Source organism: Hetaerina americana, unplaced genomic scaffold (genome assembly GCF_022747635.1).
Source record: "Hetaerina americana unplaced genomic scaffold, ioHetAmer1.1.p SCAF_3, whole genome shotgun sequence".
Classification (NCBI taxonomy): Eukaryota; Metazoa; Arthropoda; class Insecta; order Odonata; family Calopterygidae; genus Hetaerina; species Hetaerina americana.
The window spans coordinates 38,540,059-38,556,412 of record NW_027286874.1 but is presented as its reverse complement, the minus strand read 5'-3'; the positions used below and the strand labels follow the sequence as shown (position 1 = coordinate 38,556,412).

The following is a 16,354-nucleotide window of genomic DNA, read 5'->3' as shown; positions in this document are numbered from 1 at the left end:
TGTTTATGTTCATGTTGTATCTTTGTAGAACTTGATCCAACACGTTTAGTGACCTTTGAAGACCCTCCTGGTTTTTTGCTATAATTGCAATATCGTCGGCGAACCGTAGCATGTTTATCTCTTCACCATTAATCCTAATTCCATTTAATTTAAAGCCTTGTGCTTCTCTTATTGCCTCCTCCAGGTACATGATGAACAATGCAGGTGAGAGGTTGCATCCTGGTTTAACTCCTTTGTTAATTTTAGCCTCTATTTATTTGGGCTTCCATCTCTCATTCGCATTGCCGCTACTTGCTTCTTGTATCGCTGATAGATTATTCTTCTGTCGTTGTAATCTATTCCGAGTTTTTCCAGCAGACCAAACATCTTGTTCCAATCCGCATTGTTGAAGGCTTTCTCCAAGGCTAAGAACACCAAATACAGTTTCTTGTTCACTTGTATTGTTTTCTCTACCATGATTCTCAGACTGTGTATGGCTTCCCTCAATCATCTGTTATTCCTAATGTCAAATTGGTTTTCCGATAGGTTCTCTTGAGTTTTCCTTTCCATCCTTCGACTTATTATTTGCGTAAGTATTTTTGATGCATGTGGCACAAGACTCAAGGTTCGGTTGTTCCTCACATTCCTCTGTCCTCGTCACACTCCTTTGACAGTCTTCATGAAATCTTCCGTAGCTATCTTTGTAGACATCTTTGATTATTCCGTACAGATGGTCTCTGGCTTTGCTTCCGAGTTCCTTGATGATATCTCCATCAATTTTAAATTCTTCAGGAACTTTGTTTTTCTTAAGGTATTTTACTGTTCTATCGAATTCGCTCCTCAGTAGGTATAGGCCCTGGTTTTCGTCATTCGTTTCACCCTCATCCTTCATCAGGTTTTCTTCCAGCGGCCTTGGACCTTGGTCGAGTTCTTCGACATATTGCTTTCATCTATTGCTAATTTCTTCATCTTCTATCAGGGTATCACCGTTTACATCCCTGATGTTGTTGCTTTTCATACTTCTTTCTCCGAAATGTTTATTCACCAGCTTGTATGCTGTTTCAGCATTCCCCTAATTCATATTTTCGTTGATTTCCTTGCATCATCCTTCTATCTAATACTCCCTAGCCTTTTTGCATTCTCGGTTGACTTGGTTCTTAAACGTCTTGTAGAGCCTTTTCTCTGCATCATTCCTGGCGTTCTTGTATTTTTTTCTTTCTTCTTTTAGTTCCCTTATCTCTGTCGTGATCCATGGTTTCTTCGTGCCAGCTCTCCTTCTCACCAGTTGCTCTGCTGCAACTGCTCCGATTGCTCTCTTCAGTACATCCCATCTCTCTTCGGTGCTCCTTTGTCCTTCATCACCTAGTTTACTGTTAATGGCCGTGGCAAATCTTTCTCTGTTGTCTTTTTCCGCCAGCAATTTTTAGTCTCACCTTGGCTCTTGTATGGTCTTCTTAATTTTCGTGTAGCGAAGTTGACTCTCGATGATTACTAGGTTGTGATCGCTATTTACGATTCTCGTACGTCTGAACCGGGGTATATCTTGCACTGCTTCACCTGGTTCTTGCATCTCCTTCTTACTAGTATGTAGTATATTTGGTATCTTGCAATATCCCGAGGCATGTTCCATGTGTACCTCCTTCGTCGTTGTTGTTCGAAGAGGGTGTTAGCTAATGCCATATTCTTTTCATTGCAGAACTCGACTATACTTTCTCATTTGGCGTCCCGTTTCCCCCACCCGTAATTGCCGACGCTTCGTTCTTCTTTTCCTTCTCCTACGATTGCAGTTCCAGTGTCCCATTATGATGAGATATTCTTCCCCTTCACCTGTCCGAAGACTTCTTCCATTCTCTCGTACACTTCTTCTGTTTCTTCTTCTGTATGGCTAGACGTCGGCATGTATACTTGCACGATTGCTGTGCCCATGGGCTCTCCTTCCAGCTTCACCATCAAAATTCTTTCGTTGCACGGCAATATTGCCTTTGCTCTTTTGTCACATTCTATCTTCAGTGTGACGCCTGCGATCCTTCGGTCGTCTCCCGCTCGATGTCAGTCACTCCAGTAGTCGTCTTCTCCGGTCCAATTTATCTCGCAAACTCCCAGGGTGTCTATACCCAGCCTCTCTATTTCTATATTGGCGTTCTCCAGCTTTCCTCTCAACCCTAATGATCTTACATTCCATGTCCCTATCCTGCATCTGTCTTTCCTGACCGATGTACCCTTCCCAGTAGTCCCTACCCGGAGATCCGATTGGGGGACTATTTTACCTCTGGAATATTTTACGGGGAAGGATGCCATCATGTCACAAATAGGTGGAGAGCAGGGCTGCACCTAAGCAACATAAGGATTGTGAAAACAAAACAACATCTGCAATAAAAGGATGGTAAAAAATGAAATCATGTCATTCAACTTTCAATTATAACATTATTTTCTCAACACTAATCCCAACATTAATGCTAAACTTACACCGATGATTGTTTAAGTATATTTTATAATGGTTTTATCCTAAAATACGTCCTTCAATTTAATTCCATACCCTAATACCAATTGCGTTCACATATTATAGCATAACAGTCGATTGCAGTAAATTAATGTGACCTGAGCTTCGCCAAGCATTCTTTAAAAAATCACAAAAATCGCTGGAAAACAATATAGTATATCCTACAGCCCTCTTTAATATATCTATTTCCTTAATTAACAAACAGTAAATTAGCTTACGTCACTGCGGACACAAAGTGATGATTGCATAGCGGCTTCAATGAATGAAATAATTTACACGCATATTTTGCCAAACAGGACTCTCCAAGAAGGGTGCCGTTGTACCCTACACCTACTCCACCCTTCTCTTTGACCATTCGGCGGACAACTTCATGGGCACCCCGTCCGAGCACGTGGGTGGCGAGGATGCGGTCCAGGCTGCCGTGAGGACGTTAGAGGCCGTTGAAGCGGCCACGGCGAACGGAGTGACGGCGGAGGCTCCGACGTCATTCGCAGCCCTCATCGCCGCCCTCCGACGCCTCTCGCAAGGCGACCTAATGGCCCTCTTCAAGGTAGCCGCCACCGGGCGATCAAGGTGAGGACATGGCCAGCTAGCCCATCACACGCGCGCGCACACACACACATACTATCAAAATCATATTCAGCCCTAGCACCAGGCAAAAAGGCTCACGGGCATAATAATAATATGTCCCACACACATGTATGTGTTTTTTCACTCACAAATTAATGACTGTCATCCAACTCCAAAAATTGCATGAACAACTGTTGAGAATGTACTGAATTTAAGACTAGTCGCCAAGTAAGAGATTTCGGAAATTATTTTTTAATTACAGGTAAATTAAATAATGTACCTCCGAAATAATGTTCTACTTGTAGAAATAATGTGCTTCAGTTCTTTCATTGTCTGCGGATTGGTTTCATTCCTATCGTAAATACATAAATAAAGCTCGAGTGTGACATCGACCATGATTATGAATAATTTCTCTATTCTCCTTATCTATTGAATCATATATGTTGAGGACCAATACGTGAATTTTAAAATAAAGTCCAAAACTCAGCACAAATAGCACCTGTGTAATAAATTTCTGTCGTTCCCGTTAATTCATTCTCTCAGAATATTTAATTTGAACAGATGTGAATTTTTACAACTGAACTTATGTAAGATGATTTGTAATTGCCCGTATGATATTTAGCTTATTCATTCGTAGAATATCTAATGAAACCAAATGACATTTATGATATGTGAGTGTTACTCATTCCTTCTACAAAAACGATTGAAACTATGGAATGGATAAATGGTAAAATATCAGAGATTCCGAATGCCTTTCTTTCCTTTTAACAGGAAGTTCCTTCTAGATGCTATGCCAGTTGTTGCGACGGCCGCCAGTATGTCTGCCTTCCGGGATCTCTACCGCTCTGGAGACGTATCCGAAACCGAAATGGACTCGTGGATGGGTGGCGTCGCCTTCCTCAAAAGACCCACCCCTCTCATGATTGCTGCGGTGACGGTGAGTCATGTTTCGTTAGAAGTAGAGCGAAATGTCCGACAATAGCAGAAAAAAATCAACGTTTACAAGGCGACTCAAGTGTGACTCAACTCAAATAAATGAATAAACATTGATAAAAACTTAAGGATCCTCAGATAATTAATTAAATTTCTATTAAGAGAGTTTCCGTCGCCTACATTATAATTTAATTTCTAACCAGTCTTTTATCAGTGAACAATTTCTTTTCATTTTCGCTCTCACTCGATTCAACAATTAAATTAATTTTTTAGTAATTAAATACAATGTACTCAATCCACTTTATTGTAAGCGTACTGATTAGAACCAGCAAAAATCTAAAGTATGAAAATCATTTTTATGCATTCCACAATTTATTCATGGAGTTGCGGTGTTTACTTCTTCGGTTATCTTTAGAATGTCTCCGACCAGAGAGCTCCATTGCAGTTCTTTAGGCCATATGGCAATGTACATGTAAATTATCGTCAAATACTAAGAGAAATAAAATTAAACCAATTTTTGCATTAATAGTCTTAGAAAAACAGTATTTGATGGTTTTTTTCTTTCGCAATTTTTACATCCCGGTCGAGATTTTGACACCCACATAACATTCCTCAAGGAAACAAATCGCATCCGTAACAAAAATTTGCCTTAGTGAGTTTTTGATCTCTTCAGTCTGAACGTTTGACTCAAATACCGTTGTGTAATATTTTCCCTAATATTTTACAGCCCCTCTTGGAAGGCAATCCTCTGCCCAGCTCCGTCCTTGGGGTCACCGCCCTCGTGCACAGCTACTGTCGCTACGGCGGCGGGGACAGCGTCATCACACCCCTCTCGACGGCGCCCAATCCTTCTAACAGCTCTTCGGAAGAGAACGACTCGTCATCGTCGTCATCTGAGGAGGAGAGGACAACTTTCGGCGAAGCATCCACGACCCCCTTAGCGTCCACTTGCAGGGACAAACCAGAGGTGAATAAGGTGATCGCACGGCTGGAGGACATGCTGGGGAAGGAGGGTTGCCGGTTCGGTGGCGGTATCATCAAGGTGGAGAAGAAAATCTCCGAGGCGTACCTGGCCCTTAAAGGGATGGGCAACGCGGGAGTGGCGCCCTCAGCCGAAGCGATGGACTCAATCGCACGGTGCTACAAGGTACGCAAGAGTCATAAGGTGCTACGGTACAAAAATTAAGGTGCCTACCTACACTTTCTGATACGGAGTTTAATTCGCCCCTTCCCTTCTTATTCCTATGACACACCCTCAGGTTCTGCTTAATGTCTTCTCTAAACCAAAATTATTTGTTCGAAATGGCTGGGATTTCATAGCAGGGCAATGAATGACAATGTCATGACGTACACTGATGAGTTTATTATCGGTAAGTTTCCTGAAGGATGGCCGGATACGAGAACATTGGCCAAAATTTACTACTGAGCTTGGAATTTGCAAGCAAAAGCAGTCAAGAAGATTGTAATGTGTTTTCAAATCAAAATTCATTTTCTTATTTGGACATTCGGAATCTTGTATCTCATTTTCAACATCATTTGAAATCATCGGTACCAAAAAAAACATGCTTAAACCACAACAATGCTCATAACTAAAGGACGGGGATCGAGATGGTGCGGTGGATATAGCACTGGCTTCCCACCCAGAGCGCCCGAGTTTGAATTATGGCGGCGTTGAATATTTTTCAGTGGTATCTCGATCCCTACTTGAGGTGCTTTGTGGAGGGCACTTTGAGTGAGTGCACCGTCCGTCGGATGGGACGTTAAACTGCGGACTCCTTGGCGCCTTTCGTTAAGAGTAGGCTGATGTCAACGCCGAGATCCTCTCCACCCTTCATCCTTTCCTTTCCATCCCTAATGGCGCAAATGACCGTAGCTGTCGGTCGCCTCCCCTAAATAAAACTACTACTCCAACTAGAAGGCCTTGTCTCCGTGAAACTTAGAACAGTAATGGATAAAGCAGTACCAAGTACAAGGGGGCCGAGTTTACTGACGACACCCAGAGAAGTATTATGACCCCCCGTCATATCAGCAGATTGGACTACCGGGATGAAACAAAGGAGTTAAAATACCAGGAATGACAGATTCAAGTACTCATTTTACTCTTACATAATCCTCAAGCATGACAAAATCAGACGCAATCAATAGTATTTTATTAATTCAAAACTGTACTTGAACCCCCCCCCCCTGGCTGCATGATGTATACACATAGGCTTGCAACTGTGCGAGTTTTTATGTTTATGAAAGAGTATATTTACATATGAATGAATATTGATTCATTAAAAGCTTGTTTCCTAACAATCTCTGCTACATGCCATTGCGATTGTTTGCAGGATATTGTATAGAAATAGACGATGGAGCGCACACATCTCTTGAGTTTGCATGTCAGTTGCAGTAACAAAAGAAAAACTCACGCATTGAATCCCTATTATTTCTCCTTGCAAATTAAGGATCCAAATGTCCCGAGCGACCTGCGCTTGGCTGCAGTTGATGTCCTGCGAAGGGTACCCTGTCATTCAGCGACCTCGCTCAGGGATCAATTGGTTGAGACTTACGCCAACGTCAGTGCCGGACCTAGGGAGACTGAAATCCGTATCGCAGCGTACGTGGCCAGCATGCAATGTGCTTCGATAGAGGTTATCAAACGTGTTGAGGAGACGCTGAACCACGAGGAAGCTAACCAAGGTAAGAAAGGAATAGCTCAGTATCATCCCAATCTCATTTATCCAGATTTAGACTTATTTCGCATAAAATACTGAATATAAGTCCCTACATTTGAAGATTTACTGATTAAATAAAGGTAATATCGTAATTTTTAACATCTATTGACGACAATGTCTATGGTTTACCTGATATTTATTTTTTGGTATAAAATATTATTTGATGTATTTTCATTTGACAAATTTAAATAACTGTGACAATGTATGTACGGTATTTCGTTATAATATCTTGTTCTTTTTAAATCATCAAAATTCCGGAGTGTAAGAGGACGCATCGGTAGGCTAACTGGCTAAAGCACTCGGTTAGGTATCGAGGGATCCGATGCGACGGGTTCGAGGCGTTGAATAATTTTTCCACGTCGAAATTATTGCATTGTATTGATTACTTTGTAAGGTCTGAATGAAATGCGCTCTATGTTTCCCTATCAAACTTTTTGACAATTGACCACTTTCCTTCCGAACTATACCGCACTGTCCTTCCGCACATATCCTCAGAAAAGATTTACAAATATTCTCAGGTCCCGCAGCACCCAGAGTTCATACTGATATTAGTATTAGCCAAGAGGTGGGTGAGGTTGTTGATCAAACCAAACTTAATGCATGGGCTACATAAAACAGTGAATTGTTAATTACGAGTTACATAAAATGACCTCAGCTGTCGTTCGCCAACCCTAATAACTACTACTTCTTAAAATCGTAAGGTAAATTTTTACACCTTTTATTTGAACGATGATGCTTTCGGAATTGTGATCCATTGTCACGATGAAAGACCATTATAATGGCGTGCGGTACCGAAACCATGGTAGGTTAAACCACAAAAATGAGAATTTACCCAGTTATTTTACATTTATCAATATTAACGTAAAATCATTTCCATCAAGTGACGTCTGATTATTTTATATTTCAAATTAATTTCATATTTCAGTGGGGTCCTTTGTATGGACACATCTGACCAACCTACGCTCCAACCCTTCCACGTCATCGGAGCCCTATTCCGTCTCACTCTCCGAAATCCTGATGTCCAAAATGCTGAGGAGAAAATTCCGCTCGGACGTGAGGCGCTTCTCCAAGCATTACCGAATCTCGACGGGGGACGCCGTGGAGCCCCCCGGTTCCGGCGATTGGCACAGCGCCTTCGGGGGAGGCGGGATATCCGCCCTCGGAGCTGGAGCGGATGCCGAGGCCACCGTCATCCTTTCGCCCGAATCGTACATTCCTCGAAGCGCGTCTTTAAATCTGACAGTACGCCTTTTCGGGGCTGAAGTTGACCTATTGGACGTCGGAGCACGTGCTGAGGGTGAGTTCTGTCTCGCAATGCCAACGGAATGCTTTCAGAAATTTGTTTATCTTTCGTGCTGTTGCTAATAATTTCAAATGCAACTAAAAGTAATTTCTCGAGTGAATGCATAATTTTGGGCCGAATGGGGGAATTTTCATTTATTTTTGGGGCAACTACAAGAATGAATTAAGTAAACCTTTTCCGCGAAAATATTTTCAAGGTGTGAAGTCCATCACTTTACAAAGATTTTCTTTATTTTACCGCGATTTACAGCTCCATGAGACAATTTTCTCTCTTTTGGAATCGCATCAAAGCAAACGTTCAATTATTCTATTAATAAAAATTGTAATAATTTCCAAACACCTAAAGGCATGGATTATATTAAAATTTCCGGAAAATCTTAAATGTTTGGCAAAGGCTTTAAATTTATTTCGGCGATAAGAATTATTTTTTCACAGGGCTATTGAAAAATTGATCCAAAGTTTATCGCTTGTTTTCAGATATGCCAATACGTTACTCCGTCAATAAATTGTATAAACCATAATTCAATCAATAATATGATACCATGCTTTTCGATAAAACGTCCTACGGATAAATATGCTTACTCAATTGTTGGAAAGATGGCATAATATTCCTTTCAACGGCTAATTGTCCACATTGTGTCTATTACCTTCGAAAACTTTTTTTTGTGATGAGCTTCGCTGTATTTCACTGATTCAAATGCTCCACCAATTTTGTTTTTCTATCGCCCTAGGATTGGAACCGCTAGTCGAGTCCATGTTTGGTCCAGGGGGAGGAGCAGGTTCCTCTTCAGACGATAGCGTAGTGAGTCGAAGAGCCAAACCAAAGAAGCAGGAAGAAGTCGACTCGGCCCGGCGTTTCAACGAAGCCTTCCTCCGTAGGAAGCCGATGGACCAGCCAACGGAACCCAGAGGATCGGGATACGTCCGTATCTTCGGAAACGAACTCTATTACGGTCGATTCCGAGGCCTCGGCGAGATGCTCGCCTCCGTCACCTCGAGGGTGGGAACCGTCGATGCCGCCACTGGACGGATGAGGGGCATGCTGAGTGACCCCATGGCCCAGCTGGCTGCGGCCCTCGCCCAACAGCGGGAACTCGAGTTCTCCCGATCCCTGGCCTTCCTCGACGCGGCTCTTGTCGTCCCCACGGCCGCCGGCCTTCCCCTCACCCTCGTCGCCAACGGTACCGCCTCCGTCGCGCTCTCCGTACGGGGGCGCTTGGACATGACGGGGCGCGCCGAGGGGAGCTTCGAGGCTGAGGGGGTCCTGGCACCCTCCGCCGCCGTCATGGTCACAGGAACCATGCTCGTCACGGCCTCGGACGTGAGCAGGAGCGGTCTCCGGCTCGACGCCTCCCTCCGCACCAACACCCGAGCCGAGGGCAGGCTGAGGTACCGCCGGGGGAAACTGGCGGAGGCGTCGTTCACGGCGCCCAGAGACGGAGGAGAAGAGGTAGTGGCGGTGCGTTCCGAGGTGTTTGCGCTGGGGCGGGAGGCGGGCGAGATGCGGCCGCTTTCGGGGCGCGCGGAGGGCCGGGAGGAGGCGGAGTCGTGCACTCCCAAGACCGTGTCTAAGGCGATTGGGTGCGAGGTGTGCGCCAAGGCGTCCTATCCGAACGCCACGGGCGACAGCACCTCACCGCGCTTTCCCCTCACCGGGCCAGCCCTCATTTCCGTCGTGCTCAAGAAAACGGACACCTTCGACCGCTACGAGATAAAGTACGAGTACACGGATGAGGCGAGGGAGGAGGAGAGAGGAGAGGGAAGGATCCCGATGACGGACGACGAGTATCTCGAGGATATGCGAACAGGTGGGAAGAGGTTCAAGATAGTGAGGAACTTGCTGCTGTACTTCGACACGCCGGGGTCTCAGGTAAACCGGAAGATCAGAGGGGCGCTCACAATGGAGGGGGGAGTGAGCGGAGCGTCCCTGGTGCAGGCGAGTGTTGAGACGCCGTGGACGCGCACGTTGGAGGTGGTGGCGGGGCTGGAGAACACGGCGTCAGCGAGAGGGGTGGGCGTTACAGCTACCCTCGGCGGCGAGGAAGTGGTGACTGCTCAAGCGGAGTTGAGGTCCGTGCTGCGGAGACCGGGCAGCGAGGGGATCGGGGCGTCGGCAACGTCCTCCGGGCGGTATGAGCCCAGTGTGACGGTGTCTTTTAGAGGGAGGACGCTCATCGACCTTCACGGGAGGGTGGACTATGTCCACGGTAGCAAATACAGCGGGGACCTGCTCTTAGCCGGAGACCTCATACGGGAGCCCGTCACTATATCAGGTATTCACTTAAAGACGGCGATGGGATAATTGATTTTTAACTGACCGAGTTCCCTTTCTAGCGACCCAGCTAAAGAGTGCATGCAACCTCGGGGCCCTCGGGGACCTCTAAGGTAAAAGACATAAGAGTTTCTCTAACTACTCATATAAGTACAGGTCAACATGTTCGAAATGTAGAATTCCAGAGGGATAAATCAGCCAAAATACCGATGCTGGAATATTAGGCTTAACAACATGTTAAGCTAAATAAACTAAAATTACTGCATCAACATTTTTTGTTTGCCTCACTAAAGCTTAAATATATTCCCTTATCTATTCGAATGTACAAAATAAATATTGATAATTTAAATAAAATAATCTTTGAGGCCATAAAATACTAAAATTCCATATATATATATATATAACTATATTGTACCTACTCACTTAAATATTACACAAAAGACTAGTAAATATGTGCTATTACAATTCATTCATATTTATTTGCAATACTTATTTATGTCCATACGTTTCTTAAAATTAATCATTTAAACCAATTACTTAAACAATTAAGTTTAATAACATTGATGTTATCCGAACTTTCATGAGGTATTCCAATTTAGCGCTCCGCTTTGCACTGAGGGTAATAAGTATATAGAGATTAAGGAGTTCAATACAATGATTTTCACGCTTAGTAATTAAAGAAATATGACGTATTCCGCAAGGATAATCTATCTATGAAGAATGACCACAGGAAAAGAATACCTATTCTCATGAGAAACATCAAGGAAATAAACTCACCTAGCTAAGGCTTCACTTCGTTAGCGTTTTCAATATGCATTTGAAATGATCACTAGCTATTATACAGAAATTTTCTGTGGAACACTTCGAGTGTTCTTTTTTTAAAATCAACATTTACTTAAATCTCGCTTCACAGTTTCTTGAATGAATTCGCATGCATCATTTACTCACCAAATTTCTTGGCCATATGTTTAATTATACATAAGATGAATTTACGCATCTAAAATCTTCCACACACTATCGCAATGTTATTTCTTTTTCAAGCATTTTTTGCAGATCTACAAGTTCACGCAACCCGCCATGCATTAGTGATTATTACCGTTGCCTAACAACGAGGTTATCCTCAACTTCATTAGGGATCAAGCATGAATTACGCTAAACGATTTTGGGCCACATAATAACCAACCTCCCTCTGGTCGCACATAGTGAATCACATTTTTTTAAAGTCACACCACTTAAAAACTAACTTTTAAAGTGAGAATAAATCGCAATAATTATTATGTGGCACCGAACTATTACAATCCTCTTGCCCTTACACATGTTGTCTCACCTGGAAAGCCCACTCACTCCATCAATTTAAAGAAATACGAACAATCTCTTACGTACCAAGGCAGCTTATTATAGTATTAGGAGTGTATCTCCAGAAAAATCTGCGCCTTGGTCACAAAATCTAACTGGATATATGCTTTGACAATTTCCTGTTGATTAATGGAAAAACAGACTTTTCTTCACCTAACATTAGCCAAGGTTGAAAGGAGCAATTCAATATTTTTGCACGAGTGAACTATTTCAAAAAGCAAGTTGGTTACGGGCCAATGTAAAAAACATTTGTAGATTTTTCAAACTTTTAATTTAATAGTTCGATAAAAGCTAAATTAAAGGTTCTTTATGTGCCACCCTGGATATATCGAACTAACTTCGCATACGATATTTGTAATTTTAAATTAGTTTGAGGATTCAGTTTTGTGATTATCATTATATTAATTAAAAAGCTGATGACCATGTATGTTTTGATTGCTTAATTTCCGCGGACGTCATTTCCAGGGACGTCATTTTTGGGTCTATATATTAATTCAGACCGTGCTCTTTCCACAGGTGACTTGACGAGTGACGGTGGGCGATATGACTTAACCGGCTCCGTGAAATCCGCCCTCATTGAGGGCACGGTACAGGGCAACTTCAAGAGGACAGTAGGTGGTCCAAAGAAGAAAGGGATTTCCGATGCGGACAGAGACGCTGGAAAATTTGTAAATGCAAAGGCCACCTTCAAGTATTCCATCAGGGGAGAGAAAGAGCAATTATTTGAGGTCTCGGCACGGTACCTGCGTAATGCGAAGGGAGCCCTGGCAAAAGACAGCGCCTACTTGACTGTTCTCGTGAGTGAAAACCTCTGGTATCTCTTGAAACTATTAATTCTTCTAGGCTGTACATAATCTTCCACGAGTATTTTCTCACCAGTCCTCACAAAAGTTTGGTGGATGTACCATTAAATTTAGCAAATCTACGGCGAGCTGCATCTGAAAAAATTTACCAACATATCCTGTTAATAACTTCAAGTTGGTATGAAAGTTATTTACATGAGTCTTAACTTACCACTAGTTAATGCTGAAGATAATATTTTATTTCTAGAAATATTAGCATTAATATTTGAATCCGTATGAGGAAAAAATAATTTTTATTGATTTCAAAGCAATTTATGGAAATTTAATGAACGAATAAAGGTTTTAAGATTCTTTTCTTTTGATGATAGTTAATCTACACACAAATTGAAATTCTACACCTAATTAGAATTCTTCAAGGGAATGTAAGAATTATTTATGAGTTTTTTCTCCCGACTGCAGTCAACGCAGTTTCCAAATTATGAAATAGATGCAACCTGGGATTCCTCGGTTAGTGAGGGTCCGTACTTCGAGGGACGAGGAAGACTGACCCTTGGCAAGGACGGGCCCCGTTGGGAGACGAGACCCTTACTCGTGCTCAGGGGAATGGACCATTTGGCGTTCCGGTTCTTTTTAGCATGCCGGGCAAAAAAGCTACATTATGACATTAGTCTAAAGCATCAGGTAAGTTCCCCCGCCATTAAGTGGTAAATCCTACGGAATATTTAAATTAAAAACGATCCAGATGAGTTGTTTTCTTATTTAGCCACATTTTATTTCATCTATATGGTTTCAATGTGTTTATCATGTCACGTTGTAATATTTCACTACAAGAATTAAAATTAGGATAACGATGCAGACGGAGAGCCCACAATAATATATCATCTCCACTTCTTGGAATAACTTTCCTTTATCATGTGTTCTCTCTCTTAATCCTATTCCAATCAAAACCCGTTTATATTTCACTAGGCCTCACCCTCGTCCATATCCATTTGAATGTGACCTCAACCTCGCAAAATATGGTATATTGGAGGTATTTGAGGATCGGGATCGCGCGGTGACTAACGTACTGGCTTCCCAACCAGAGGGCCCGGGTTTGAATCCCAGAGGCGGCAGATATTTTTCAGTGGTATCCCGATACCTACTAAAAGTAAAGATGTAGGGCACTTAGTGTGAGTACGCCGTACGTCGGATGGGACCTTAAACAGCGGACTATTTGGCGCCTTTCGTTAAGAGTAGGCTAATATCAAAGCCGGGTTTCTCTTCACCCTTCCTCCTTTTCCATCCATCCCCATAGCACAAATGACCTCAGCTGTCGGTCGCCTCCCCTTAAACTACTACTATTGGAGGCATTTTATCAGATTATTGTTTGCCGTGTTTCTTTTGAGAAGTTTTACTATTAATACACTGGTAATAATTCTAATTAATAGCAATAATTCTTGCTCTCTTAGTCGCTACGAATAATTTAATGTTTCCATAAAATCACTTCAAGAATTTGTATAAATAAGGGGAATGAATAATTCCGTAGTCTAGTTGACTCATATAACACGTCAAGAGCCTGGTTTCGTTACTTGGAAGTTACAAGGACAGAATTTTAGCCTAATTTTAAGTAATATGTGATAGCAGCATAAGATCATAGATCATAGCTCATAATCATAGATCTATACCATGAATCTTTTTTCGTGATTAAGCGGAAGTAAAGTCGTTAAAATAATTGTGCATATTTTTGGACTCGTTTTTTCATCATTACTCCTCCCGGTAATCCATACATCAAATGTCTAGCTTTTTTAACATTACATTAGTGACATTAGCGCAGTGAACTCCTCTTTTGACTACCGATTCGCTGGGCTGAAGACAGTTTCTCGTAGCCAGAAATAAAACATTATAATTCGCGAACAATTGCATTCTTCCTAAGATTTAGTGATTCGTTTGTTCCAAAAACTAATGTCAAACACAGAAGTGTCCGAAATTAATGTTAGCTCACTGAAACAAATAGTTCGAGTACTCAATGATACACTTTCTCAGTTAACAGAGAAAGCACTAATGCAGCACGCCATCCTGCGGATGGGGTTGAACCATGAATTCGCCGCTGTCCTCAACGCCACGGCCCGCACTCACCCCACTGCCAGATATGCCATCGAGTCTGAGATCCGCTTCCCGAGGACCCTCCACGTGGGCCAGAAGAGCCAGAGCCCGGGGCAGCGGGTCTTCGCCTTACGAGCCGCCGTGGACGATGTCCGCCGGCGGACGTACGAGTTGTCCGGGAGCATGGAGTGGTGGTGGGCATCGATTACGGGTGCCGCAGTGGCTTCGGGCATGTACACGGACCGAGGGAACAGGAGCAACTCCGACCGGAGGCTGGAGGGGAAGGTGTGGGTGGTCCACGGCAGGGAGCAGATCGACAGGACGACAGAGGAGCCTTCCGTGGACTTCGCCCTGCGTGTGACCCAGGCGGACCGAAGGGCGAGCATCATAGCGTCCACCGAGAAGCCAAGGAAGTACAAGATGGAGGCCCATTACGCCAGAACGGGGCCGGCAGAGCACACGGTAACCGGTTGGGCAGAGCTGAGCATGGGCAAGAAGTATGACGGGAAGGTGGTGTTGACGGATGACTCCTCGACGAAGAACCTTTATATGGAATTGGGCCTTGGAAGGAGGATGTCACTGGACACAAAGGTGCGCGACTTTTTCATTATAATTTCCGTGAATAAACGCGATTAATTTTCACTCAAATGGGGCACGAAATATCATCGAATAACATCATCTATTTAGCCAATAAATTTGGTCTATATCAGTTTATTTCCAATTTTATGCTTTTTAGAATCGTCTAATAAAACGCCATCTTTCCCTTGAATACACCAACATACTCATTATTTTGTTCACTGCTTTTCAAAGTTTATCTTACCTTTATTTAAATATATGAGTTTTGGAGGCATAAAATGTCCATACTTCATGAATATTTAAATTTTCCTGCGCGTTAATAAATAATTAATGAATTTATCACAGTAAATTACTGACCGAATAGGCATTGTGCTTCCTTTTAAAATTGTTGAGGTGGGTCACTGAGGCGAATAAACCCAAGCTGGTATTGGTTGTTTCCTCGATTGTTGAGAATCATGAAACTGGAATAACGCACGAAAAAATCTCTTTCTTTATAGAGTGAAAACACATACAAAAGTAATGTATGGTGCTGATACCTCCTCAAAACATTATTTATTTCTTTTACCATTCAATTTCTGACAGGTGTCACAAAATAGTGCATTATAAAATCGAATCTCTATGCACGTCCCACTCACTAGTATCACTGTTACAAGAGTTATATCCCTATCTGCCAATTTTGGTGGCTCATTGCTCCGCTTATAATTAATCCTTCGTTTGTCATTGCATTTCCTGAGGGGGCAGATCAGCGGTGTTCACGCAACACCCACGCTCATAGGCACGACTAGACATTTGGCTAAGCAGGCGGGCAGTTATTTTATTCCAAAATATTCAAACTCCCACCGATACAAACTGGATGAATTGAAAGCGTGTTCCCATAGATACATTCAATCATCCCTCAAACAAATTGAAAAGACTTTGTAATGTCAGTATATTTCCTTCTTCTTTTACCTCCCTTTTTACCTCCGAGTCTTCCCCCTCAATGGACACTCCACAGTCCTATGATGAGTGGTATAATGTACTTCCTCGTTTAAATGAATTCGATCCGATTCCAGCGATCTTCGAGGGGCACAACGGCCACAATAATATCTTTTCAGTGCTCATCGATTCAGTAGAAAGTGCACTCAAATATATCACATAACGGACTATTCATTTGCTATATTATTTATTTTTTGAAAGACATTAATGTAGCTACTGAATGAGTTTCCCCATACTTTCAAATGTATTTTAGTACACTTAAAACAGTGCTCGTAAGTGCTTATAATAT

The 16,354-nt window shown here is 42.7% G+C and overlaps 1 protein-coding gene across 1 annotated transcript in view; it reads left to right on the top strand.

Moving 5' to 3' along the window:
* The window catches only part of LOC139689993 (uncharacterized), a 55,505-nt gene that overhangs the window by 15,782 nt on the left and 23,369 nt on the right, over nt 1-16,354 (top strand). The window contains exons 7-15 of the mRNA XM_071587158.1: nt 2,776-3,052; nt 3,821-3,986; nt 4,710-5,129; nt 6,430-6,664; nt 7,625-7,996; nt 8,733-10,274; nt 12,146-12,426; nt 12,892-13,113; nt 14,455-15,105. Coding sequence (XP_071443259.1) covers nt 2,776-3,052; nt 3,821-3,986; nt 4,710-5,129; nt 6,430-6,664; nt 7,625-7,996; nt 8,733-10,274; nt 12,146-12,426; nt 12,892-13,113; nt 14,455-15,105 — 4,166 coding nt within the window. The remainder of the gene's footprint in view (nt 1-2,775; nt 3,053-3,820; nt 3,987-4,709; nt 5,130-6,429; nt 6,665-7,624; nt 7,997-8,732; nt 10,275-12,145; nt 12,427-12,891; nt 13,114-14,454; nt 15,106-16,354) is intronic.